This window comes from Brassica napus, assembly GCF_020379485.1.
Source record: "Brassica napus cultivar Da-Ae chromosome A3 unlocalized genomic scaffold, Da-Ae chrA03_Random_15, whole genome shotgun sequence".
Classification (NCBI taxonomy): domain Eukaryota; kingdom Viridiplantae; phylum Streptophyta; class Magnoliopsida; order Brassicales; family Brassicaceae; genus Brassica; species Brassica napus.
In genome coordinates, this window is record NW_026013974.1 from 12,394 (window position 1) to 39,496 (window position 27,103).

The window sequence follows — 27,103 nt, forward strand, 5'->3', positions numbered from 1 at the left end:
TCAGTAAAAAAATGGGTTCCTCGACATTCTCAAGTTCAATATGACAGACGGGAGAAAATAAAATTAGCATCTCTCAAATATAAACTGGTGATGATCATGGTGGCACCAATATATACATACATACAAGTTATATATATAAGGGTAAAATAAATGACCTCCAGCTACTTGGATGGTTAGCTACAACACCACTGACACTATTATCGCTACTACATTGCCTTGTAAAAGGGAAAATGTATATAACTTCAGAGAATGAAAATCATTTAGGATGATATTTTCTGGCTGGACCAAACTCTACCTATCTGCAACTATAAGACTCCTCTCCGTCTAGAAGATGGATTTGGTGAGTCTTGGTCGCGGTTTTATGGTGATGCTTTCATATGGCTTAGCTTGTTCAACTTGGATATAATCTCTTGTTTTCAAAACCTGCAACATTGGCAAATAATAAAAGACAGATTCAACAAGATGATCAAGTTTATGAAGACCAAACTTGTTCTTCCGTCTTAAAAAGACAAGTTGTGATTGATGCACTAAAGCCGAGAGTACACACCTAACTTAGACATGCTTACACCTAAACATCCTAACAATCCAGTAGGAAAACAGACAAATTAATCTGGAGTTGCAGCATAAAACCAAAACATGTAAGATTCTATGTGTATTTATCAATTACTGGTCAAGTTTGTTTTCTCGAGAGAAAGATCAGAGCTTTTTTTTTTTTTGTTTAGGGTCGTATTATGAACATACCAGGGTTTCAAAAAACATTCTCGATGCTTCTTTACGGGTTTTCCCAGCTAAAAGTTTGTCCGCTACAACAACACTCTTCCCATTCTCAGCTTCTTTATCAAATATTGTCTGGAGATACTTCGCCACAGCCCTATAATAAAAGAGAATAATAGTCTTCAGTGTTTCAGGCTCATCATGTTTCTTACATGATAGTCTGTGCAAAAAAATGATTCTGTACGGACCTGGTACGAGAAGACCAACCACTGTTCTCTAGAAGACGAGTTTCATCACCTTCTTGCATACCATCGTCTTCTTCATGATCTTCATCATCATCCACATTCAAAAATCCTGAAAACACAGAGTGAAATCAATTATAAGTAGAACCACTGAGACATCATGGATATAACAGCATCTCACAAATCTAAATCATGCTATGATGACCAAGTATTAGTCCCATTGCTTAAACTGAGAACGTACAGATAATTTGTACAATTAAAATTCGTAAAAGGTTTAGAACCTGTGTCATGTGCCACTTCCATTGTATCCATTTCCTAAAGCATAAGAGAATAACACAAGAAGAACTTAAGAGGCATGTCTTTACTTGAATAAGGATATGAAACCACAATGAAACAAAACTTACGTCGTTATCTCTCATAAAACCATCGCGAGAAGTAGGATCTTCATCTGGTGCACTTTGCATATTAGTAGCCTCCTCATTAAACACATCATTATGCGGTTCGTAGTTGTTATCAGGCTCTGTCTCTGGATTCACCCCATCATATTTTGCTTCCACAATTGGTTCGTTGAGACTTTCCAAAGCCAAATCACCAGCTTCTACGTGTCCATTTTCAATATAGCCAATTGTGATATCACATTGAGTCTGGTTGTCTACACCAATCTCGCAGACTTCAGCTGATGCATCCGTCTTCTTATCATGTGGAAGCTCATCTTCAACCTTCAAGTCTGTCTCATTGAGAATGGCGTTGTGATCAACATCACCTTCAGTAATTTCGATAACACAAACATCTTCACCGCCTACACCTCCATCATGGTATCCTTCCACCTGTAAATCCTCTATTCCCTCTACATGATCGACTTTGTCCTCGGCTGGCATTTGACCGATCTCGTCATTCACTACAAGACTTACTTCATCAGCAGCAGCTCCATCGCCTTCTTTTGGAACTTCTAACTCACATGCTGTTTCACCAAGCTCGTTATCGTCTTTCACTTCTTCTTCTTCCTGTTGGTCTATGTTTTGTTGGTCCTCTGGGTGAGTAAGAGCCTCAGCAGGTTGCTCTTCAGAACCATCAGGGCGAGTTTGAGGAGCAGAACATTCATTATCTTCCACCGCTCCAACAGAAGCATGACGGTCATCATTCTCAATTATCGTGATTCCTAGTGATCTAAAAGAAGTGATTCTTAAAATTTAGCAAGAAATGAGTATTGTAATAGCTAAGACATTGCCGTGACAGAATACTGTGCATTGATTGTGCATATCAATCATCCTAGCGAATACTCATCTCATGTCCGATTCGAATAGACACTTCTGGATCATTTGATTCACTTTCCTATTGCTATATGACTTCCCTCGTATCCTTCTTTGTTTGAATAGCCAAAAAAACATCTTACGATTAGTTATTTTTCCTTCTTTTCCTATTTTTCTTTCACTGCAAAATTGAGCTCCTATTTACCGATGTTGGTGACTCATTCAGTTTTAGCACCCTCTACACGAAAGTCAGTGTCACAGGTGTTCTTATGGATTCTGGAGCTATACCGATTTTATTAGTTACCTGGTGAGAGCCATGTTCAAGTGATGAAATCGTTCTACGATTTTGTCAAAAGCCAGTAAGGAATTTCTTAGACTCTTTTTTTTTTTGTGAACTTTCTTATGCCTGTGTCAACATTTGATTTTTGATTATTTATTCTGATTATTTATTTCTGATGATAGGGTGAGGATTGGGGTTCAGGGGTACAACATGTCGTCGCTTCAGCCCCTTGACCTCGTTAGATCATTGTCTAAGCTGTCTGGGTCATGTGGATAAATTTTAAAAGTGCAAGTTCCGAGAGTTCGCAATGCAATTAGCGGCGGCTTTACCGTTTTTGTTCTCCGCGGAGAAGCTGCAGAAGAAAAAGCATTGGCACTTGATGGAACCGATATGGAGGATGGATCTTATCTGCTACAGTTTTACCGCCAGAACTCAGCAAGCTTAGTTCTGGTTTGAGTACTGCTGAGTTGGCTGCTAGGCATGTTGCCCATTTCCAAAGAAAAAAGTAAAATTTTATATTCATGCTTTTTTTCTCTTTACATTGGGTTTGTTTGTAATTTGCTGACAAATTAACTATTGAATTACAGGAGCCGAGGCATTTCTGTTACTGGATATGACCCTTCGCTCCATGTAGATGTTGTTAAGAGTGATTTGACTAACCGCTTTTCTTCATGTGGAAAGATCACTGATGTTTTTGTTCTTAAGAGGTTTGTTATTTCTTCTTTACAAACCATTTGTGAATTGTTTTTTTCCCTCCATCTAACCTTTTTTTTTCTTTTGCAGCCGGGCTTTGATCTATCTCTTCGGAATAGGCGCAGTAGATATGGCGTTGAGACTATGTCGGAGAGGTGACTCGGTACTCCGTGCTAAAGCCTTGCCAAATCCTAAAAGGAAAATTAACCATTACAGGGCGTAGACGCGTAGTACAAATCTCTCTGTTTTTGAATATTGTATTTTATAATATTGAATTTTGAATGGTAACTAATCATAGAAACATTAGGAATATATAAAAAAAATAATGAGTAGGAATAAAATTTTGAAAATAATATCAAAATTAACGAGGAACAAAATTATTCTATAATTCTCTACAAAATTAACAAAATGGCGTTTGTTTAAACCCATGTAAACCAAGAGGCAAGAGTCATGTTTTCTAGTATAAACCGGAAAGAGAGTAAAGTGAAAACTACCCGAATAAAAAACACTGAAAATTGAAATGCAAACCAAGAGTCAAGAGTCGTGGTTTGTAGTAAACCGGAAAGAGAGTAAAGTGAAAAACCTCACACAAGAGGAAAGAATCATTTCTTGGTCTCGCGGCGCTTCTAACATTTCTTCTGTGTCTCTCAAGAAGATGGGATTCCTCTCTCAACAGATCTCAAGAGATGAACTCAAACCAGGAGATCACATCTATTCATGGCGTATGGCTTACATATACTCTCATCACGGTTCAGTCTCTTTCCCTTCCATCTATCTCTATGTAGCTACATTGCATTTAACACTCCTTCAGTTTCTGTTCAGACAATTCTCGCTGGATCTTAGCTTTTTATGTTCCTGTCTTAGAATAAATGACGATCCTTTCTATGTTTGCAACTTGTAGGAATCTATGTAGGCAATGGTGACGTCATACATTTCACTTGCGGAGGTGGTCTTGAGACAAGGACAGGGACTTTCGTAGACAACATCATCGTTAGTTCGGTTCCAAACCATGGAGGTGACAACCCTTGTCCTAACTGCGGAGACCAATCGAATCTCGACGGTGTGATCTGTTCTTGCCTCGACTGTTTCCTCGCCGGAGGAAACCTCTATCTCTTCGAGTACGGTGTCTCTGGACCCATCTTTATGGCTAAACCGCGAGGCGGTATCTGCACAACAGCGGTTTCAGACTCCTCTGATGAAACCGTTAACCGTGCGAGACACCTCTTGTCTAATAAAAATGGGTTTGGTGCGTATGATCTGTTGAGGAACAACTGTGAAGACTTTGCGATCTATTGCAAAACTGGTTTGATTGTTTTGTCTAAGCTGGGGAGTAGTGGACAGGCTAACTCGTGGTCTGCGGTGCGTGGTGTTTTGTCGCTTTGGGGGACGGTGAAGAGTGTTTCTGTGGGCTCTGCTGCGAGGTTGGTTGTTTCTGGGGTTGCTGGTGTTGGTGTTGTGACTTTGGCGGCGGGGTATGGTAACTACTGCTATGGTCGTTTATGTGCTGATATTGGTGTGAGAAGTGATGCTAGCAAAGTTCCTGTGGAAGACCTTGTTACGCTTATAGCGATTATCGAAAGAAGAGACGACAAGAAGTCTAGCTAGTTTAGCACTTGTTGTGGTGTGATTATGATTGTGATTGTGATTGTGATTGTGAGTGTTTGATGGTAACTAACTGTTTGCTTCTGTTTTCATTGTATGCGTGCAACCATGTGTGTTTGACACTACTTATCATGTGAAAATAACATTATTGTTGTTTCCAAAGTATTGGTCTACTTTGGAAGAATGTTGAAACAAAACAATAAACAAACACAAGTGGATGACGAATAGTGTTTGATCACCTACCTACCATTAGTTTGGCTCCTTGGTTGATTTGGAATTTAGTGTTAGTGTTACACTAGTCATCATCAGTAAAACAATAACTAAACAAAGCTGTCCACACGAGAAGGTTTTCTGATCATAACCCATTACAATCACACAAGAATACAACATGCTTTTGTCTCTATATCTTCTTCACCACCTTGTTTATCTGGCTGAATATACACGCACTGGTGTCTTTTTCTGAGTTATCAATAACTAATAACTCACCAAGTTGTTATTGTGGATCATAGAATCGGCTACTTCTACTTTTGCTGAATCGTGGAACTCTCTCTTTGTTATTATACAATAAAAACACTATAAATAATTATTATTTTTTTAAACTTATTTTAGATTATATTTGTAAAACATTTTATTTTCAGTTTTTATTTAAAAAAAGAAATTTTAATTTCAAGATGTTATAGAGTAATCAAACTTTTTAGATTTGAAATCTTTTTTTTAATTAGATTATTTGATAAATTTTACGTATTGAAATTATATATCCTAGAATATTAATGTATTTTAGATGTAAAAATAATATTAAAATACTAAATTGCAAAGAGAAATTATAGATAAATTTATATTCATGTAACTTTATAAAAAAATTATATAGCATTATTAATTTATAATTTATCTAACTCAAAATCATAAATGTTTATTAATTTCTAGAGTTTCTCCTAAATATTTATGCAAATCACCTTTACCGGGGATAAATTGATTCTTAAATTCAATTTGACCTTTTGACTTTTTCCTTATCCAGCTAAGCCAATACAAAACCAGTTGACTTTAAAGGTTTGGTTTTTTTAAACCAACAATCTTGGAAAAAACTCTAGAGAACCCCCATTGATCTAGCCAGAGATGGAATCCATTCTTCTAGAGAAGATAGGATTATTCTCCAACAAGATCTCTAAAGACGATCTGAAACCAGGAGACCACATCTATTCATGGCGTAACGCTTATATCTATTCTCATCACGGTAACCCATCTCCTTCTCTCTCTTCTGGGTTTATCAAAGATCCAAACTTTATGTTTGCAATCTCACAGGAATCTACATAGGAGACGGAAAGGTCATTCATTTCACACGTGGAGGCGGTCTTGAAATCGGAACGGGAACTTTTTTGGACAAGCTCATCGTCAGCTCTATTACCAATCACGGAGGAGACAACCCTTGTCCTAACTGTGGAGGAAAGCAATCCAACACGCATGGAGTTATCTCTTCTTGTCTCGATTGCTTTCTCTCCGGAGGAGATCTCCTTCGCTTCGAGTACAGTGTCTCTCCGGCTCTGTTCATGTCCAAGCTCCGAGGCGGTACCTGCACGACGGCGGCTTCGGATCCTTCGGAGGAAGTGATCTCTCGTGCGGAGTTTCTTTTGCTGAGAAATGGGTTTGGTGAGTACCATGTGTTCGAGAATAACTGTGAGGATTTTGCGATGTACTGTAAGACGGGTTTGGTGGTGGGGAGAAGCTATGTGCTTGGGAGAAGCGGTCAGGCTAACTCGGTGAGTGCGGCTGCGTGTGTTGCGCGTATGGTTAGTCCTTGGGCTAGTAATGCTATACGTCTGTGTTCGGATGTTGGTATGAGGAGTGATGCTGTTAAAGTGCCTGTGGAGAGCCTCGTTGCTCGGTTTAATCAGGCTGATACATTGGCAAAGGAGAGCTGAGTTTGGTTTGGTTCTGATTGTGTGCAATGTGTGTATTTGATTGTTGGTTAATGCCAGATTGAATCTGCTTCTAAATTCTTTGAATTGTGTAACTCTATTGTATGATGTGTGAATACAGTTTAATTGAGGTCTTCATTGTTTGTGTTGTGTAAAAACGTAAACGCGTAAAGAAAGAGATGTGGTTGATTCTTTACTCGTTATAACCACGCTTGAGATTGTCTTATTTTTGCGTAATCAAGAAGAACACGGTTTCTAAATTAAATTTAAGTTGATTACTGGTTGGTTAAAGTTTATTATAGTGGCCAAGAACACCACGCCAACTGTTCAATTCACAAGACCATAAGAGTTGGAACTGTAAGCCATGATGACTAGTAGGTTCAGGCATGAGGCATAACAACACCAGCTTCTGGTCTAGAGAAAACGGCTGTTGACTCGTAGCTGAGAAAGACGGGTGAATGGAGAGAAGAACATTCAGTTCTCGGTTCGGTTTGATTGTTTTTAATAGAATTAAAAGTGTGGTCTGATTCGGTTTGCTTCTTATTTTTGTTATAAAATTTTTGAGTCAATACCGGTTTAATTCATCTAATGCTTCGGTTCGATTAGACTCGGTTTATATACGAGAAGACGAGGAGAGTCGAGACCACACCAGTATAGAGAGAGAGGGGAGAGACTCTTGATTGACTCAACAACACCTCCTTGAGAAGACGATGAGCTCGAAGAAGGGGGATTAGCGAATCTCGATAGATATAAATCATAATCTCCAATTTCTCAATCCCATTTTCATTTTGTTCATCGTGAAATCATGTCTTGGCTCCCTGTAGAATCTGATCCTGGTAAACCTTTTTTTTTCCTATCCAATTTGGGGTTTATTGTCTAATAGCTCCTTATTGTTCTCAGCTTCTTCAAATATACATCAAGGATTGGTCATGTTATATACTAAGTAGATAGTGTCTGTGTAAGCTATATTGTTTGTTGTTATTCATAATGTTTAGGTGTTTTCACGGAGATTATACAACAAATGCAAGTGAAAGGTGTGCAGGTTGAAGAGTTGTATTCCTTGGACATTACTTCTCTTGATGAAATAAGGTTTGTTCACACTCTTTTGTTGCTTCTTGTTTCCAACAAAACTCAGTCAATAATACTGTTGGGTTCTTCTTTGTTTAGTCCTGTTTACGGATTGGTATTGCTTTACAAGTGGCGTCCTGAGGAAAAGGAGTCTCGTGTTGTCATCACTGAACCAAACCCAAACTTCTTCTTTGCCAGCCAGGTCCCACTCTCTCCCCCCACATTTAGTTTTTTTTTTCAACTCTTTGGGAATGTTATAACTCTATGTGTGTTCTCTTGTAGATAATCAACAATGCTTGTGCTACACAAGCCTTACTGTCTGTCCTCATGAACTCTTCGGGTATCGAGATCGGTTCTGAACTGTCTGAACTGAAAGAGTTCGCTAAAGACTTCCCACCTGAGCTCAAAGGTTTAGCCATCAGCAACAACGAGGCGATACGTGCAGCTCACAACACCTTTGCTAGGCCTGACTCATCTTCCACCACCACGGACGAGGATGAGATAGCTGCTCGGAGGAAGAAAAAGGAAGAGGAAGATGATGATGTGTATCATTACATCAGCTACTTACCCGTCGATGGTATCTTATACGAGCTCGATGGTCTTAAAGAAGGACCCATCAGCCTTGGACAATGTCTCGGTGAGCCAGACGGAATCGAGTGGCTCAAAATGGTCCAACCTGTGGTGCAAGAGAGGATTGACCGGTATCTCCAGAACGAGATTCGGTTTAGTCTCTTGGCTGTGGTTAAGAACAGGAAAGAGATGTACCGAGCTGAGCTGAAAGAGTATCAGATGAAGCGGGAGAGGATTTTGCAGCAGGTGGGTGCACTGCAAGCTGATAAGTACGCTGAGAAGAGCAGCTACGAGGCTCTGGATAAGTCTCTTTCTGAAGTCAACGTCGGGATCGAGACAGTGTCGCAGAAGATTGTAATGGAGGAAGAGAGGGCCAAGAACTGGAAGAAAGAGAACTTGAGGAGGAAACATAACTATGTCCCTTTCCTCTTCAACTTCCTCAAGATTCTTGCAGACAAGAAGAAGCTCAAGCCTCTCATTGAGAAAGCTAGACGTTAATACCTTAATCAGTTTTTTTTGCAATGATATTAAAACTTTATATGTATGAGGGTTTGATTGTATTCAGTCTGAGGATTTTTGTAGAACCAAATCTCTTAATTACATGAAACAATAAATCAAACAGAGTTACAAAACTTGTTCTCTTCTTTAATGTAAAAACTTCTATAATGGCAGATATCTCAACTGCTGCAATCATCATCGGTTTAGACTCACAAAACCGAAGATCGTCATATCATCACTCGTACCTGGTGGTTGTGAAAGAAGAGAGTAAACCGGCTGCTTGAGATGGTATTATATCCCCAAATGTCGACATAGCGGCTGCTGATCTATCCTTGAATATTCCAACTTGTCCGTCACTTAGTATTGACCCAAATCTACTACCAGCCTGAAACATATATTACATGATCTTACGATATTGAACAGATTATGAAAAAATATTGAGCCACTGATCAACCGAGGAGACTAGACTGTACCTGCATGAAAGACTTTAAGAACGGGGAAGCCACGCCGAAACTGGAGTCATCTTCCAAATCACTTGTTTGAGAAAGCTCGCCATTTGTAAATGCATTCCATGAGTTTCTTGACGAACTTTCATTTGATGTAACTGGAGTGGAGACCTTATTTGTACTTCTAGAGGACAGAGCCGGAGCGCTGAATTAACCGGATATGAGAAACCATTTTTCCCACAAGGCTACAAATAGTTTCAGGTGTGGAAGAAGAAAAGCTTACCTTATGGGAAGGTATTTGAAGCGGGGAACTGTGGAGCATGGCATGATATTTGACTCTGAGTTACTTGGTAGTTTCTGGGAAGTATCTGTGTACATTCGGTTTAGTTGCACAAAGAATCCAAATAGTACTGCGTGGCGTAGGTATGACTGCTTTTCGTTCTCCCAAAGATAAGGCTCGTACCTTTTTTAGACATTTCAAAACACAAGCATCAGAGAATGATTGAGACAATAAACGATAAGATGAGATGATTCCCATGAACTTGTTAGTAAAGATGTGCTTGGTCATAGTTTAGGGATAAGGTTCCTTACGTGAGCCAGTCTATAGGATCCAACTTTTGGGTCAGTTGGGAGATTACTCCATCAATGCGACCTCTGTTGACTGACTTTGTTTGCTGTTGGCCCTGCTTTCGCCTGAAAGCTGATCTGTTCATTGTGATCTTTGGTTGTATCTCCACATTGGTGCTTGTATCACCCCCAGAAAGAATGTCCGATGCAAATCTCAAATCCAGTAAAATTTGTAAAACCCCCTTCTCTGAAATTTGGGGTTCGTTGGCCTCCCTGGCAGATAAGAAATCCTCATAAATAATGATGATCTGCGTTGTACAAGAGAAATTGAAAAAAAAAATCATTTTATAAGCAATCACTAGCTTGGAGATATTTACTGATGAAAGTGAATAAGTGTGTATAGGAGAATAATTATAACGAACATTTTGAAGAGAAAATCGTTCCCTTGGCAGAAACATTTCTGCAGCATGTAGAAAATAATCATAGGAAAAGGAAGTAAACAGAGACAACGCACCTTCTCCAACAGGCTTGAAGCAAACTTTTGCAAAATTGACTTATCCAGTACATGGCCTCCAATTCGATGGATCTCTTCTGATGCTCGACAAAGAAATGAAATTATATAGAGCGAAGGCAAGGACGGAAGTGATATCTTCAACTCACTCTCGCCCTGCTCTTCCTTGACTATTGTCTCTTCCCACCCCTGCATTATCACTTCAAAGAGTCAGTAATTTCCAAAAACAAAGAGAGTGAACAACTAACTAACTATGTACATTTTTCAGAATATCTAATATCAATGCAAAACAGCTAAGAAGAAAGGATAAGGATCGTTTTTAGTTACCCTTAAAGGAGTTGTAGCAGACAGTCCATCGTCAATCGTAAGATCACGCAAGAAAATAGCGGAGAGCTCTTCCGATAACCACTGTATCCACAATGTATGAGCCTTAATGCACAGATCACGCATAGTTTTATTAAGCTCTTCAAATTTCGGACTTGTCTTCTCATCTGCCTTAAGTAGCGCGGCAACAGCTAACGAACTCTGCTTCCTAAGATCGGCATGCAACTGCTTTCCCGGGCTGTCAGCAGCACCTGGAGTATTCGAGCCAAATCTTGGTTGCCTCAACAAGGATGACAACTTATCAGAAACTGCATTCATAGTTTCTCTACACCACAATCTTGGAGAACCGAGAATCAAGGGAACGTGTTTCGAGTGGTTCAGCAATGCAAACAAGAGGCGTCCCATAAAAAGAGATTTCTCAATTATTATAGCAGGTGGAATTGCTTCGCTGTCGTTGTTCCCTTTCTTCATGGCAGCACAGAGAGATTCGAGTTCCTTATCCACATCTGCGAGAATTGCTGAGACACTGTCATAACATTTATTCTGCACGTATGGAGCAAGATCCTTTAACCTCGGACCTGCCTTTTCTGAATCAAAGAAGCTTAGGAGGTCTTCTAAAACATTCTGGCAGCGGTGATCAACTGCATCTCTGATTTGGCTAACTTCAGGACCAAAGTACGCCGTTAGACAACTTTGGAAGTCGCTTTCTTCAGGTGACGTTTTGTTTCCGGCAATAAAACCAGGTTTCCTAGCGTTAGGCTCGATGAACCAGACACCACCACCTGTAGAAGGTCTGTTTAAGTATGCTTGGAAGTTGATCTTCTCATCAGTGATCTCGCTAAAAGCACGAACCGACTCTGCCACATTGACAGCTTTAGCCAATTCCTCAAATCTAGAGTCAATAATGCATTTCATTCTTTCCACAAAGGCCTCCTCAAATATTTCATCCCACAGGTTCAAATCGTCGTCCAGAACAAGCTCCCGGATTCTATTCCAAGGTAGCTCTATCTCAGACCCAAAAACACTTTTAAGCCAATCTAAACTACCACTCAATACCTCTTTACTATCCATGGTCTCCCTTATCAACTTTTCCGCTGATCCAAGCTCTGCACCAGTAACAATAGCTTCAATCAAACGCTTCCCACTAACCTTACCAACAATATGTCCACCGCATTCCCTCAACCATGCCAGACACGCCTTAGAAATATCAACTTTCTCAAAAATAACCATAACAGATTCCAAATTATCTCTAAACAATTTCCACAACGCAACCTCCTCTTTCGGATTCGGAATCCCACCAAACAGCTGAGAAGCCGGAGGTGTACTCAAAATCGTCTTATAAAACAGAGGCATATCAGTCAACGCTTGCAAAAAAAGCTCACCAACTTGTCCCACAGTAACCTGAACCACACTCAACACATCACAAAACACCGAAACAACACTCCCAGCATCATCACCACTACAAGCATTCAACTTTTGCAGAACCCAAGTCTTCCTCGAGTCGAGAAACAACTCAAGAACCTCCTTCGGATCAAGCTCATCAACCACTGCTACAGCAGTTAACGCGTCCACGTAATCCCCCAACCCCAAACCCGGATCAAGAAGCCGTTCGTGGCTCCTCTGAGAAATCTGAGCCTTGAAGCCCTCCACAATCTGCCACTGATGCTCAAGCAACGGAAAATTAGCCAACAGTTTACTCTGATCCACCTCCTCCAACTTAACAAGTCTCTGCTGCACGTGCTGAGCACGCATGTACCTCCCAGCAGCTTCTAGAAACATGGACTCGTCGAGGCAGCCCCATATATTCTCCGGAGTATCCACCAGATACTTGACCCGACACGCGATCCCATACACATTGACTCGGGCCGGGTCAGTGATAGCGAGCGCGGGGGTTTTCGCTTCCGACGAGGAGGAGAGCGATCGAATGTTGCCGTGGATCGAGCTGATGTTCGCCGAGATCGACTCGCAGAGCGACTTCATGTGAACGATCGAGTCAGCCGAGTCGATTAGATCTCGGTACCGAGTCCCGACGAGTTGCCGGAGCTCCTCCTTCTTGTCCTCGATGTTCTTCCTAGTCGCCGACTCAACGCTACGGATCTCCGACATCGGTTTGGTGCGGAGGAGGGACTCAGCGTCTCTTTGACCGCTGCTTCCGAGCGAAACGGCGGCAGAAGCCGATGACATTCTCATGGTTTGTTTTTCTCCGGCGTGTTCTCTCTAGATTCTAGCAATGCATTCCACTGAGTTGAAGGAGGAGAGAAACGGAGCGGATCTGATCGGATCTAGAGATGCTTTTGCTCGGATTCTGAAGTAGATTCCCGGAATCAAGATCTAGTTTTGTAGTTTCTGTGCACTGAGTTTCTGCCATTGCTGTGGAACGAACACGACGAGAGATTAAGCGTTTTAACAAATTACATATTTACCCCGGTTTGGGTTTCGCAGTAGAAGAATTCTAATCGGAAGCTAACCGGTCCGGTTTGGTAAGTCATAGCGAGGATCATTAAATCTGGGGACTATTGTAATGTTTACCATAATAAAGGGGCAATTAGATAAATTAAATAAATAAATTAATGGATGAAATTGTTATTGTTCTTCTTCTCCAATAGACTTTTGCCTGCATCTCTTCGCCGATCACGATCCCTCCATCTCCGGTGATTTCCACCGTAAACTGATACGGTATTTCGTTTTACTGTATCATAAACGTTGCATCTCCCCGTATTTCACATTCCGTCATTTACATAGATCTTCAAACCTATCTATCTCCATCAACTCCGGCGGCTGCCGACGACGGCGTTTTAGCTCTGATTGGCTCGAAGAGAGGAGATCTCTAAGTATTGCTTCCCACCGTCTCCGAAATCTACCCGATCCGACATCGGATTGGAGTGAATTTTGACTTACAGTGAAGAGATTTTGAGAGAATGGTGGAGCCGGTGAACTCATCGCTTGGGAAAATGCTCTTGGAAGAGATCAGTCCAGTTGTCATGGTACTCTGCACGCCTCTTGTTGAAGAGACTTTCCTCAAGAATGGACTATCCTTTGTGGAAACGCTGAAGCCATTCTGCAACTTCAGTAATATCGATGGTGATGATAGACTTTGATTCTTTTATTCGTTTTCAAAGGTTTACTTCACCAACCGTTTAAACCGAGGTTTTGATTTCTTGTGCAGTTCCTGTTAGGACCTCAGGCGATCAGCTTTATCGGCTGAAGAAGTTTACGCTCAGATTGTTTAATGCCTCAGATATCAAACAACCAAACGTGGAGGTATGTAAAGCTTCTTGCTTTCTTACCTAGAACGCAACGTGGAAGAGGATTGTTTTGTGTTAGGTGTATGGTTGTATTAGAAGGCTCCTCCATTCTGCATCTTTGGTTGAGCTTCAAAATTGATTATGTTTACTTAATGGCTAGGTTGCAAAGCAACGGCTAGAACATGTTATCACTGAAGCTGGGGAGAAGGTTTTTGACGATTTGAAATCTGATCCTCCTCAAATTACTGATATACTCTCTAGTAAGTATCTCTATTCAATATTATGCCTTTTAAGAGATTTTTTTCTTATCATACCGGGTTGCTTTTCTAATGCTGATGTCTTTCCGTTACTGCAGATCCAGAGTCTGAAATTGCACCCACATGGTTTCAGTATTACAATAAGGAACTTATCCGTACACTGTCCTTTTCAGACCATGAGGCTTTTGATCATCCTGTGGCTTGTAAGACATTATAGAAAATCCAAAATTGTTGTTGTTGGCTTCATGCTTTAAACTAGGTTTGCTAATAGACTTTTCTGTTGCGTACGGAACAATTCTAAATGTGTTATTCAGGTCTCTTGGTCGTTTCATCAAAAGACGATCAACCTGTAAATAAATTTGTAGATCTTTTCAACACCAATAGATTACCTTCTTTGCTTAATGATGGTGTAATGGACCCAAAGATTTTGAAGCATTACCTGTTGGTGCATGACAATCAGGATGCCACAACAGAGAGGTAACTGTTCCTTACTACATAGTATATTATATGATTCTCATTATAACTATATGGCTGTCAAATGTAAGGCTTTAGTTGACGGGATGTAATTTCTTCTGTAGAACGTCTAAAGTTCTGTCTGAGATGAGAAGTACATTTGGAAACAATGAGTGCAACTTACTTTGCACTAATTCATCTAAAGAGGGGAACGTGGAACATCAGGCTAATCCATGGGCTTCATTTGTAAGCCTCTCATCAGTATTTTATCCAACATATTGCTCATGATTCATATATCAATCCATGTTTTTGTAAGTTCAACATTTTAATTATTTTTTCTTTCTGAAAGAAATCAAGTGTTTCGGCCGACAAACTTGGATGTGCTCTCACTGGCGACGATATCGTGGAGGTAACATTCGCTTTCTGATGATATTCACGCCTTTCGAATATTTTGGAATGTTTTAACCAACACTATTAGTTCTCCTCGTATATTCGAGGTAGATCAAAGATCTGATGCAAGAGTTTGCATCGAGGCATATAATTCCTTACATGGAACAGAAAGTTCGAGATCTTAATCAACAGGTTAGCTTTAGATTTTCTAAAAAGTTAATCGTGGGAACATGCTTTACGTTTTCTGTATGCTTTACTTTGTTCTTTTTTTTTCTCTTTCCATATCATTTAGTTTGCATTTTGCTGTGTCACTAGATTTCTGCAACAAGGAAAGGACTTAGAAACCAAATAAAAAACTTATGGTGGAGAAAAGGAAAAGACGATGTTCCGGATTCAACCAAAGGTTCTATGTATGCTTTCTTGAAATTTTTGCTCCTTTAATGTTTTCCTTGACGTCATCATAAGCTCTTACTATTTTTTTTTTCATTTTTGAAGGTATACATTTAGCTCCACTGAATCTCAAATTAGAATTTTGGGTGACTACGCCTTCATGTTGCATGATTATGAACTTGCATTGTCAAGCTATCGCTTAATATCAACCGATTACAAGCTCGATAAAGCTTGGAAGCACTATGCTGGTGTTCAGGTAGCTTCACAGCTTTATGATTGTGTTTCTATGTAGGTATTCAGGTGGCATTATTTTTAATCAATACTCGTTTTGTATAATTTAATCTAACATATAGTATAGGTTAGCCCATCAGGCCGATTGTTTTGGTCTTTATTTTCCATTGCTCGTTACTTGTGGTGGCTTCAATAACTCATCTTCTCATGTATGCTTGGGAAGGAAATGATGGGACTTGCATATTTCATCTCAGACCAGTCAAAAAAGGAAGCTGAGTACTGCATGGAAAATGCATTCAGCACTTATCTGGTATGTTTTTATAACCCACCTAAAACAGTTCTTTCAGTGAATGTCCCTCGCTTACTTGAATTAGTGTTTATTATAAGCAAAACTTGAAACTGAAATAGTAATGGGTTAACTTGAGCAAGTGACGCGGTAGTACATGCTGTAACATGTCCTTGTAATCTCATGCAGAAACTTGGGAGGTCTGGATTTCAAAATGCTACGAGATGTGGGCTCTGGTGGGCAGAGATGCTAAAAGCTGGAGACCAGTACAAAGAAGCTGCTTCTGCTTACTTCCGCATATGTGGAGAGGTGCTTCTTTTATGCCTCAGAACATATGCACTTTATACCATTTCTAACTTTATTATTTTTTCAGGAACCATTACACGCCGCAGTCATGTTAGAGCAAGCTTCTTACTGCTTCGTGTTAACTAAGCCCGCGATGTTAAACAAGTATGGATTTCACTTAGTTCTCTCAGGAGACCACTATAAAAACTGTGATCAGGTACATGTAATTTTGTTGAAAGGGATCAAGCTTCGTACATGCTTTGCAATCTAAAGAATACAGTTTTTATGCGTTTTTTCAGGTTAGCCATGCAATTCGTACATATAGAAGTGCAATCTCTGTTTATGAATCAACTACATGGAGCCATATCAAAGACCATGTACATTTTCATATTGGACGGTAAGTTTTAAACGTTGTGAATGTACGTCTAAGGCGTGATGTTTAGGAAATTGTGGTCTAAGACTTGCTATGAAATTACCTTTTCAGGTGGTACGCACTTGTTGGGATGCATGATGTTGCAGTTAGAAATATGCTCAAAGTACTGGACTGTGGCAACCAATCCAAGGCAACCCAAGAGATTTTTCTCAGAGACTTTTTCGAGATTGTTAAGGTGCCTAGCTTATACCTGCTGTTTTATACGCTTTACTGAAGCTGCACAGAGAATAATAGAGTGCTTCCAATAGTTACCCCTGGTCTCTACTCTTTGTTCTTTGACTATACAAAATAACTTCTTACTTTTTGTCATTCTGAAGAAAACTGGAATGAAGCACGAGGTGGTGGGACTTCAACTACCATTTATTAATATGTCGTCTCTTCAAGTTATATATGAAGACCATCGCACTTATGCATCTCAAGCTTCTGTAAGTTGCATACTCACTCTTTGGAAGAATGTACATATTGGTACCCATCATAATCTTCCTCGGATGTTTTGCCTTTTTACTTCATTATGAACAGCATAACTGATATCAGTATTTCTGGTTAATTTTTTTTGGATTAATGCAAATAATACTTGCAAATAAATAATATTTGTGCATCCCTGAATTTTTTCTTTTTCATTATTGGTGAATTTGCATCTGTTGTTTACTAATATTATTTACGTGTCATGGTCAGGTTCTTGTACAAGAGAGCATCTGGCAGTCACTGGAGGATGATATCATTCCATCATTAAATTCTGGCAAGTCAAACTGGCTGGAATTACAGTCAAAGCTACTACCAAAGAAATACAAGGAATCCAATGTTTGTGTGGCTGGAGGTGAATTTACATCTTTTTCATTAATGTTGTTAGCTGCATTCGATGTTTACCTGAATCATGGAGCTTCTTCATTATCCTGCACTTAACTTATGCACACTAATACGCAAAATCTGGTCTACCTTATCGTACCAGCAGGAGGACATTTCAATTTGATCTAGACATGCTTTGATGTTGAAAAAATGTATATTTTTGGAACGCCCAGCTGTGATAATTCTGCACGGAGTATAAGATTTCCTCATTAGTCATATCATAGCATCTGTAAATGTTATCAGTTGTGCCTCTGCCAAGGAAGAGGGATTTCTTAGTTTGTCAATAAATTCAGGCCATATTGTTGAGGAGGACATGATATTCTGCTGTAGTATGTTTGAAAATGTTTGTAATTGTGGATTTTTACTTGTACTTCTTTGTTATCAGAGTCAGTGAAAGTGGATCTGGAGTTTAGGAATCCCTTGCTAATCTCTACTTCTATAACAAGCGTATCTCTCATCTGTGAACTTACCTCAAATTCTGATGACCTAAAAGGTAAGCTGTTTATAATATTGATGTTCACTTTGGAATTGTTCTACGTCCTTCGGTTTATAGATGTGAAACTTATTTCAAACGTTTGGACTTTGTAAAGTTGATAAACACCCAAGTAGCATAAGCTTGGGGACCGAGAGTTCCGCAGAACATAATCAGTAAGCAGCTAATCTCTTCATTCAGGTTTCTTTTAACTTTGTTGATCTACAATTGAATGATTAAGCTGCAACGTCTTTACCAACAATACTACAGGGGTACAACATCTGGTTTTTCTTCTTTCACTTTGTCTGAAGTGGACTTAACATTAGGCGGAGGCGAGAAAAAACTGGTGAGTCTGCTAAACTGAAAACATAGATCGATTGACACGTTTTAATATTTTTACTCTTTCTATATCTGACATTATTCATCTTCTTGTGTATATATAGAGAAACACGTTTAATTTTTTTTGATGTTTCACTTGTGATTGCTGGCTTTACCTCATTGCTACTAACCTTGATTGTAGTCACAGTTTTGAATTGCCTTGGTCCTTTTTAACTTCTGACTATTATATCTTCCGTTTGCTTACTGTATCCTTTGGTGAATCTCTGATGGTTTTATCAGCTGCTGTTTACGTTTGACTTATTGTCATAACTTTTTTCTTCTAGGTGAGACTCACGGTTACCCCCAGTGAAGAAGGTATCCTCAAAATTGTCGGTGTAAGGTGGAGGTTGTCTGGTTCTGTTGTAGGTGTGCATTACTTCCAATCTGCCCCTGGAAAGGCAAAAACTAACAAGGGAAGACGGAAAAACAAACTTACTCCCACTGATGCCTTGAAATTTTTGGTCATCAAGGTGCAAACTTTTCCTCTACGGTTTAATTTTGTAAGATTTGCTACGACGTCTAACATAATGAAATTTTGACTGTGCAGAGTCTACCCAGGCTTTTGGGTTCAATTGATCATCTGCCTGAGAAATTGTATGCTGGAGATCTACGTTATCTTGTTTTAGAGTTAAAAAACAAGTCGGAATTCCCGATAAAGGTAGTTTTCGTTTATGATCAACCCTTATCATTCATATTCTCTACCGTTTAGCCAGTAAAATTTATTTTTGTTCTGTTATTGTGTATTAATTTAGTTTGTCATTGTCTGGCTTATCTACTTATTCTTGCTTGATTACCGAATATTGTGATGCACTAAGCTATTCTCTGGATTATTTTTGAGCTTTAAAAGTCTGTCTGTCCTTGTAGAATCTTAAAATGAAGATTAGCCATCCAAGATTTGTAAATCCTGGAAATCATGAAGAAGAGGTGACAACGGAGTTTCCAGATTGCTTAAAGAAGGGCCATGAACAAAATTTTGTGAAGAGTGAAACAAGTAGTGTATTTTCATTTCCAAAGGTCCGTGGCTAACCTTTTTATTCAAGCCTCCAGGTAAATGTGCATGTCAGGTTATTCTAACATGGTTCTGAATGTTGCTCTTTTTCAGGATGTGTCACTGCAAGGAGATAAATCTTTGAGGTGGCCTCTCTGGCTTCGAGCTGCCATCCCAGGAACGATATCTTTGTATTTCACAATATACTATGAGATGGAAAATGTATCAAGCATCATGAAGTATCGCACCCTAAGGATGCATTATAATTTAAAGGTGATGAATCTCTAGGCTGGTTGTTTCTACCTTCATTATGTTATAGGCAATATTTGCATTGACCAACCAATCTGAACCATTTCTATATCGTACATTTTTATATAGGTTTTGCCATCTCTAGAGACCTCGTTCGAAATCACTCCCTCTCCATCAAAGTTGCAAGAATGTCTTGTGCGTATGGATATACTGAACCGTGCGAATTCAGATTCTTTCCAAATTCATCAGTTGTCAACAGTTGGGTGTCGGTGGGGTATCTCCTTACTTGAGCGTGTTGATACAATCTTACCTTCCAAGTCTCTGCTTCCCGGGCAAGCTTTATCATGTCACTTCATGATTAAGGTCGCTATTAGCTTAAAATGTTCATTTAGTAGCTAGTTGGTCTTTCTCTTTTCCATGTCTGAAATTAGAATATTGTTTAAATTTCAGGATAACAGAAGATCAGCGACTGAAGAAGAGAAAACCATGTCCATTCCTCCCAGCCAAACCGACGTAAAACTGTTTGCTCAGGATGACGACGAAAAACTTTTTGATATCGTTAACTCACCTTTAGCAAGCTTCCATGAAAGTGAAAGGTCATGTCAAGAAACCTCAGATCAGGTAAGCGAAATCCTCTTTCAGGGACATATATATATCTTATGCGGTAGAGATGTTTTTTCAAGGGAACATTCATTTTCTCTTAAACATAGCATCATCACTGGTAACTTTCTATCATCAGAAACCATAATGAACTCGTGTTTGTATGATTGAAACAGTTAAGTACCAATACCGTTGACTTCATTCTAATCTCTCACCCAGCAAAATCCAGCAATTCATCAGGAGTGGCAGATATACCAAAGATTCTGTCTCACCATTCATGTCACAATAGGTAAAGAGTATTCACGTAACAGTATATTTTCTTCAGCTTTGAAACCTATTTTTAACTAACGTGTAATCATTCGATTACAGAATCAGGAGCTCAAACCCGCTATCGTGGTCCCTAGACGGTCCCCAAGCCATATACCACGACTTCTCGACCTCCTTGTGTGAAATTCAACTAAAATTAGTAATCAGAAACACATCTGATGGAATATCATCTGTGAGCTTCAACACCATTGATTCCGTACAAGACGTAGCAACACCAACTCCTTCCGCTGGAAACCAATCCGGGTGGCGCTACGTGCCAGATATAACAGAGGAAATGAAACTGACTTCAGATGTCATGGGGAGCCGTTCAGGGAAACCTCCATCGTCCATGGAAAGCTCACCTCCTTTCATATGGTCAGGTTTAAGTTCCACAAAGGTCGAAATCCAGCCATTGTCAACAACGGAGATCCCGCTGCAGATATCGGTTTTCGCTCCAGGTATCTACAATCTCTCTTCGTATAAACTTACCTGGGAGCTTTCCGGGCGTGAAGATGCATCATCAGGGACATGCCAAGGCTATCCTTATTACCTTACTGTTCTTCAGTCTCAGTGAACTTTCATAGCTCTCTCTCTCTGTATTCTGTGTATCCATTTTGATGGTTTACGTCTGAGTTTTCAATTTTGATTGTAGCAAATTGTTGTCAAGAAATGTTTTTTCGGTAGGAGAAAGATTAATTTTACATTACACCAAAATTTGAAAAAGGTGGATCTCAGCTTTACTTTTGTTTGTGGAATAAAAGGATTATAGATATTATCATTTTATTTACTTCCAATCATTTATACCTTCTGTTTGATTCCAATAATATTAATATGAAATTATTAATATTCAGTAAAAAAATGGGTTCCTCGACATTCTCAAGTTCAATATGACAGACGGGAGAAAATAAAATTAGCATCTCTCAAATATAAACTGGTGATGATCATGGTGGCACCAATATATACATACATACAAGTTATATATATAAGGGTAAAATAAATGACCTCCAGCTACTTGGATGGTTAGCTACAACACCACTGACACTATTATCGCTACTACATTGCCTTGTAAAAGGGAAAATGTATATAACTTCAGAGAATGAAAATCATTTAGGATGATATTTTCTGGCTGGACCAAACTCTACCTATCTGCAACTATAAGACTCCTCTCCGTCTAGAAGATGGATTTGGTGAGTCTTGGTCGCGGTTTTATGGTGATGCTTTCATATGGCTTAGCTTGTTCAACTTGGATATAATCTCTTGTTTTCAAAACCTGCAACATTGGCAAATAATAAAAGACAGATTCAACAAGATGATCAAGTTTATGAAGACCAAACTTGTTCTTCCGTCTTAAAAAGACAAGTTGTGATTGATGCACTAAAGCCGAGAGTACACACCTAACTTAGACATGCTTACACCTAAACATCCTAACAATCCAGTAGGAAAACAGACAAATTAATCTGGAGTTGCAGCATAAAACCAAAACATGTAAGATTCTATGTGTATTTATCAATTACTGGTCAAGTTTGTTTTCTCGAGAGAAAGATCAGAGCTTTTTTTTTTTTTGTTTAGGGTCGTATTATGAACATACCAGGGTTTCAAAAAACATTCTCGATGCTTCTTTACGGGTTTTCCCAGCTAAAAGTTTGTCCGCTACAACAACACTCTTCCCATTCTCAGCTTCTTTATCAAATATTGTCTGGAGATACTTCGCCACAGCCCTATAATAAAAGAGAATAATAGTCTTCAGTGTTTCAGGCTCATCATGTTTCTTACATGATAGTCTGTGCAAAAAAATGATTCTGTACGGACCTGGTACGAGAAGACCAACCACTGTTCTCTAGAAGACGAGTTTCATCACCTTCTTGCATACCATCGTCTTCTTCATGATCTTCATCATCATCCACATTCAAAAATCCTGAAAACACAGAGTGAAATCAATTATAAGTAGAACCACTGAGACATCATGGATATAACAGCATCTCACAAATCTAAATCATGCTATGATGACCAAGTATTAGTCCCATTGCTTAAACTGAGAACGTACAGATAATTTGTACAATTAAAATTCGTAAAAGGTTTAGAACCTGTGTCATGTGCCACTTCCATTGTATCCATTTCCTAAAGCATAAGAGAATAACACAAGAAGAACTTAAGAGGCATGTCTTTACTTGAATAAGGATATGAAACCACAATGAAACAAAACTTACGTCGTTATCTCTCATAAAACCATCGCGAGAAGTAGGATCTTCATCTGGTGCACTTTGCATATTAGTAGCCTCCTCATTAAACACATCATTATGCGGTTCGTAGTTGTTATCAGGCTCTGTCTCTGGATTCACCCCATCATATTTTGCTTCCACAATTGGTTCGTTGAGACTTTCCAAAGCCAAATCACCAGCTTCTACGTGTCCATTTTCAATATAGCCAATTGTGATATCACATTGAGTCTGGTTGTCTACACCAATCTCGCAGACTTCAGCTGATGCATCCGTCTTCTTATCATGTGGAAGCTCATCTTCAACCTTCAAGTCTGTCTCATTGAGAATGGCGTTGTGATCAACATCACCTTCAGTAATTTCGATAACACAAACATCTTCACCGCCTACACCTCCATCATGGTATCCTTCCACCTGTAAATCCTCTATTCCCTCTACATGATCGACTTTGTCCTCGGCTGGCATTTGACCGATCTCGTCATTCACTACAAGACTTACTTCATCAGCAGCAGCTCCATCGCCTTCTTTTGGAACTTCTAACTCACATGCTGTTTCACCAAGCTCGTTATCGTCTTTCACTTCTTCTTCTTCCTGTTGGTCTATGTTTTGTTGGTCCTCTGGGTGAGTAAGAGCCTCAGCAGGTTGCTCTTCAGAACCATCAGGGCGAGTTTGAGGAGCAGAACATTCATTATCTTCCACCGCTCCAACAGAAGCATGACGGTCATCATTCTCAATTATCGTGATTCCTAGTGATCTAAAAGAAGTGATTCTTAAAATTTAGCAAGAAATGAGTATTGTAATAGCTAAGACATTGCCGTGACAGAATACTGTGCATTGATTGTGCATATCAATCATCCTAGCGAATACTCATCTCATGTCCGATTCGAATAGACACTTCTGGATCATTTGATTCACTTTCCTATTGCTATATGACTTCCCTCGTATCCTTCTTTGTTTGAATAGCCAAAAAAACATCTTACGATTAGTTATTTTTCCTTCTTTTCCTATTTTTCTTTCACTGCAAAATTGAGCTCCTATTTACCGATGTTGGTGACTCATTCAGTTTTAGCACCCTCTACACGAAAGTCAGTGTCACAGGTGTTCTTATGGATTCTGGAGCTATACCGATTTTATTAGTTACCTGGTGAGAGCCATGTTCAAGTGATGAAATCGTTCTACGATTTTGTCAAAAGCCAGTAAGGAATTTCTTAGACTCTTTTTTTTTTTGTGAACTTTCTTATGCCTGTGTCAACATTTGATTTTTGATTATTTATTCTGATTATTTATTTCTGATGATAGGGTGAGGATTGGGGTTCAGGGGTACAACATGTCGTCGCTTCAGCCCCTTGACCTCGTTAGATCATTGTCTAAGCTGTCTGGGTCATGTGGATAAATTTTAAAAGTGCAAGTTCCGAGAGTTCGCAATGCAATTAGCGGCGGCTTTACCGTTTTTGTTCTCCGCGGAGAAGCTGCAGAAGAAAAAGCATTGGCACTTGATGGAACCGATATGGAGGATGGATCTTATCTGCTACAGTTTTACCGCCAGAACTCAGCAAGCTTAGTTCTGGTTTGAGTACTGCTGAGTTGGCTGCTAGGCATGTTGCCCATTTCCAAAGAAAAAAGTAAAATTTTATATTCATGCTTTTTTTCTCTTTACATTGGGTTTGTTTGTAATTTGCTGACAAATTAACTATTGAATTACAGGAGCCGAGGCATTTCTGTTACTGGATATGACCCTTCGCTCCATGTAGATGTTGTTAAGAGTGATTTGACTAACCGCTTTTCTTCATGTGGAAAGATCACTGATGTTTTTGTTCTTAAGAGGTTTGTTATTTCTTCTTTACAAACCATTTGTGAATTGTTTTTTTCCCTCCATCTAACCTTTTTTTTTCTTTTGCAGCCGGGCTTTGATCTATCTCTTCGGAATAGGCGCAGTAGATATGGCGTTGAGACTATGTCGGAGAGGTGACTCGGTACTCCGTGCTAAAGCCTTGCCAAATCCTAAAAGGAAAATTAACCATTACAGGGCGTAGACGCGTAGTACAAATCTCTCTGTTTTTGAATATTGTATTTTATAATATTGAATTTTGAATGGTAACTAATCATAGGAACATTAGGAATATATAAAAAAAATAATGAGTAGGAATAAAATTTTGAAAATAATATCAAAATTAACGAGGAACAAAATTATTCTATAATTCTCTACAAAATTAACAAAATGGCGTTTGTTTAAACCCATGTAAACCAAGAGGCAAGAGTCATGTTTTCTAGTATAAACCGGAAAGAGAGTAAAGTGAAAACTACCCGAATAAAAAACACTGAAAATTGAAATGCAAACCAAGAGTCAAGAGTCGTGGTTTGTAGTAAACCGGAAAGAGAGTAAAGTGAAAAACCTCACACAAGAGGAAAGAATCATTTCTTGGTCTCGCGGCGCTTCTAACATTTCTTCTGTGTCTCTCAAGAAGATGGGATTCCTCTCTCAACAGATCTCAAGAGATGAACTCAAACCAGGAGATCACATCTATTCATGGCGTATGGCTTACATATACTCTCATCACGGTTCAGTCTCTTTCCCTTCCATCTATCTCTATGTAGCTACATTGCATTTAACACTCCTTCAGTTTCTGTTCAGACAATTCTCGCTGGATCTTAGCTTTTTATGTTCCTGTCTTAGAATAAATGACGATCCTTTCTATGTTTGCAACTTGTAGGAATCTATGTAGGCAATGGTGACGTCATACATTTCACTTGCGGAGGTGGTCTTGAGACAAGGACAGGGACTTTCGTAGACAACATCATCGTTAGTTCGGTTCCAAACCATGGAGGTGACAACCCTTGTCCTAACTGCGGAGACCAATCGAATCTCGACGGTGTGATCTGTTCTTGCCTCGACTGTTTCCTCGCCGGAGGAAACCTCTATCTCTTCGAGTACGGTGTCTCTGGACCCATCTTTATGGCTAAACCGCGAGGCGGTATCTGCACAACAGCGGTTTCAGACTCCTCTGATGAAACCGTTAACCGTGCGAGACACCTCTTGTCTAATAAAAATGGGTTTGGTGCGTATGATCTGTTGAGGAACAACTGTGAAGACTTTGCGATCTATTGCAAAACTGGTTTGATTGTTTTGTCTAAGCTGGGGAGTAGTGGACAGGCTAACTCGTGGTCTGCGGTGCGTGGTGTTTTGTCGCTTTGGGGGACGGTGAAGAGTGTTTCTGTGGGCTCTGCTGCGAGGTTGGTTGTTTCTGGGGTTGCTGGTGTTGGTGTTGTGACTTTGGCGGCGGGGTATGGTAACTACTGCTATGGTCGTTTATGTGCTGATATTGGTGTGAGAAGTGATGCTAGCAAAGTTCCTGTGGAAGACCTTGTTACGCTTATAGCGATTATCGAAAGAAGAGACGACAAGAAGTCTAGCTAGTTTAGCACTTGTTGTGGTGTGATTATGATTGTGATTGTGATTGTGATTGTGAGTGTTTGATGGTAACTAACTGTTTGCTTCTGTTTTCATTGTATGCGTGCAACCATGTGTGTTTGACACTACTTATCATGTGAAAATAACATTATTGTTGTTTCCAAAGTATTGGTCTACTTTGGAAGAATGTTGAAACAAAACAATAAACAAACACAAGTGGATGACGAATAGTGTTTGATCACCTACCTACCATTAGTTTGGCTCCTTGGTTGATTTGGAATTTAGTGTTAGTGTTACACTAGTCATCATCAGTAAAACAATAACTAAACAAAGCTGTCCACACGAGAAGGTTTTCTGATCATAACCCATTACAATCACACAAGAATACAACATGCTTTTGTCTCTATATCTTCTTCACCACCTTGTTTATCTGGCTGAATATACACGCACTGGTGTCTTTTTCTGAGTTATCAATAACTAATAACTCACCAAGTTGTTATTGTGGATCATAGAATCGGCTACTTCTACTTTTGCTGAATCGTGGAACTCTCTCTTTGTTATTATACAATAAAAACACTATAAATAATTATTATTTTTTTAAACTTATTTTAGATTATATTTGTAAAACATTTTATTTTCAGTTTTTATTTAAAAAAAGAAATTTTAATTTCAAGATGTTATAGAGTAATCAAACTTTTTAGATTTGAAATCTTTTTTTTAATTAGATTATTTGATAAATTTTACGTATTGAAATTATATATCCTAGAATATTAATGTATTTTAGATGTAAAAATAATATTAAAATACTAAATTGCAAAGAGAAATTATAGATAAATTTATATTCATGTAACTTTATAAAAAAATTATATAGCATTATTAATTTATAATTTATCTAACTCAAAATCATAAATGTTTATTAATTTCTAGAGTTTCTCCTAAATATTTATGCAAATCACCTTTACCGGGGATAAATTGATTCTTAAATTCAATT

General features: G+C 39.0%; 8 protein-coding genes across 10 annotated transcripts; 5 read left to right on the forward strand and 3 right to left on the reverse strand.

Annotated features, from left to right (window-relative positions):
- Positions 1–54: 54 nt before the first annotated feature.
- LOC125594124 (sister chromatid cohesion 1 protein 4-like) lies at positions 55–2,143 on the reverse strand (the record flags this gene model as incomplete). The annotated part of the gene is made up of 5 exons (XM_048770435.1): positions 55–423; positions 742–871; positions 963–1,068; positions 1,238–1,271; positions 1,361–2,143. Coding segments are annotated over 5 exons (1,152 nt in total), but the record flags the coding sequence as incomplete, so codon positions are not given.
- Positions 2,144–3,684: 1,541 nt separating this feature from the next.
- On the forward strand, positions 3,685–4,943 carry LOC106441489 (protein LEAD-SENSITIVE 1-like). Its single transcript, XM_048770436.1, has 2 exons — positions 3,685–3,928; positions 4,081–4,943. Exons 1-2 carry the CDS (start codon positions 3,700–3,702, stop codon positions 4,782–4,784), a joined length of 933 nt encoding a protein of 310 aa, XP_048626393.1. The 5' UTR covers positions 3,685–3,699; the 3' UTR covers positions 4,785–4,943.
- An 872-nt stretch (positions 4,944–5,815) lies between these two features.
- LOC125594127 (protein LEAD-SENSITIVE 1-like) lies at positions 5,816–6,920 on the forward strand. Its single transcript, XM_048770443.1, has 2 exons — positions 5,816–6,012; positions 6,081–6,920. The coding sequence occupies exons 1-2, from the start codon at positions 5,895–5,897 to the stop codon at positions 6,695–6,697; spliced, it is 735 nt and encodes a 244-aa protein (XP_048626400.1). The 5' UTR covers positions 5,816–5,894; the 3' UTR covers positions 6,698–6,920.
- A 77-nt stretch (positions 6,921–6,997) lies between these two features.
- Positions 6,998–8,964, forward strand: LOC106433025 (ubiquitin carboxyl-terminal hydrolase). Of its 2 annotated transcripts, XM_048770441.1 has the most exons (5): positions 6,998–7,178; positions 7,301–7,530; positions 7,690–7,783; positions 7,862–7,964; positions 8,045–8,964. In XM_048770441.1, exons 2-5 carry the CDS (start codon positions 7,500–7,502, stop codon positions 8,828–8,830), a joined length of 1,014 nt encoding a protein of 337 aa, XP_048626398.1. In that variant the 5' UTR covers positions 6,998–7,178; positions 7,301–7,499; the 3' UTR covers positions 8,831–8,964. The 2 variants fall into 2 exon arrangements, with proteins under 2 accessions (XP_048626398.1, XP_048626397.1); XM_048770440.1 differs by having other exon boundaries at positions 7,149–7,530.
- LOC125594125 (conserved oligomeric Golgi complex subunit 1-like) lies at positions 8,860–13,259 on the reverse strand. The gene is made up of 6 exons (XM_048770439.1): positions 10,682–13,259; positions 10,358–10,543; positions 9,868–10,151; positions 9,560–9,739; positions 9,304–9,481; positions 8,860–9,215 (listed from the first exon to the last, which is right to left on the reverse strand). The coding sequence occupies exons 1-6, from the start codon at positions 12,866–12,868 to the stop codon at positions 9,066–9,068; spliced, it is 3,165 nt and encodes a 1,054-aa protein (XP_048626396.1). The 5' UTR covers positions 12,869–13,259; the 3' UTR covers positions 8,860–9,065.
- LOC106441487 (trafficking protein particle complex subunit 8-like) lies at positions 13,047–21,270 on the forward strand. 2 transcript variants are annotated; one of them, XM_048770437.1, is made up of 28 exons: positions 13,047–13,759; positions 13,845–13,939; positions 14,084–14,183; positions 14,279–14,383; positions 14,495–14,657; positions 14,759–14,879; positions 14,983–15,042; positions 15,135–15,215; positions 15,339–15,433; positions 15,519–15,669; positions 15,868–15,954; positions 16,120–16,239; positions 16,304–16,432; positions 16,515–16,612; positions 16,700–16,823; positions 16,966–17,073; positions 17,324–17,465; positions 17,880–17,987; positions 18,085–18,142; positions 18,237–18,312; positions 18,629–18,814; positions 18,892–19,002; positions 19,209–19,358; positions 19,447–19,605; positions 19,711–19,944; positions 20,032–20,202; positions 20,358–20,470; positions 20,551–21,270. In XM_048770437.1, the coding sequence occupies exons 1-28, from the start codon at positions 13,597–13,599 to the stop codon at positions 21,059–21,061; spliced, it is 3,819 nt and encodes a 1,272-aa protein (XP_048626394.1). In that variant the 5' UTR covers positions 13,047–13,596; the 3' UTR covers positions 21,062–21,270. The 2 variants fall into 2 exon arrangements, with proteins under 2 accessions (XP_048626394.1, XP_048626395.1); XM_048770438.1 differs by lacking the exons at positions 13,047–13,759; positions 13,845–13,939; positions 14,084–14,183 and having other exon boundaries at positions 14,991–15,042.
- Positions 21,271–21,388: 118 nt separating this feature from the next.
- LOC125594128 (sister chromatid cohesion 1 protein 4-like) lies at positions 21,389–23,477 on the reverse strand (the record flags this gene model as incomplete). The annotated part of the gene is made up of 5 exons (XM_048770444.1): positions 21,389–21,757; positions 22,076–22,205; positions 22,297–22,402; positions 22,572–22,605; positions 22,695–23,477. Coding segments are annotated over 5 exons (1,152 nt in total), but the record flags the coding sequence as incomplete, so codon positions are not given.
- A 1,541-nt stretch (positions 23,478–25,018) lies between these two features.
- On the forward strand, positions 25,019–26,277 carry LOC125594126 (protein LEAD-SENSITIVE 1-like). The gene is made up of 2 exons (XM_048770442.1): positions 25,019–25,262; positions 25,415–26,277. The coding sequence occupies exons 1-2, from the start codon at positions 25,034–25,036 to the stop codon at positions 26,116–26,118; spliced, it is 933 nt and encodes a 310-aa protein (XP_048626399.1). The 5' UTR covers positions 25,019–25,033; the 3' UTR covers positions 26,119–26,277.
- The last annotated feature ends 826 nt before the right edge of the window (positions 26,278–27,103 follow it).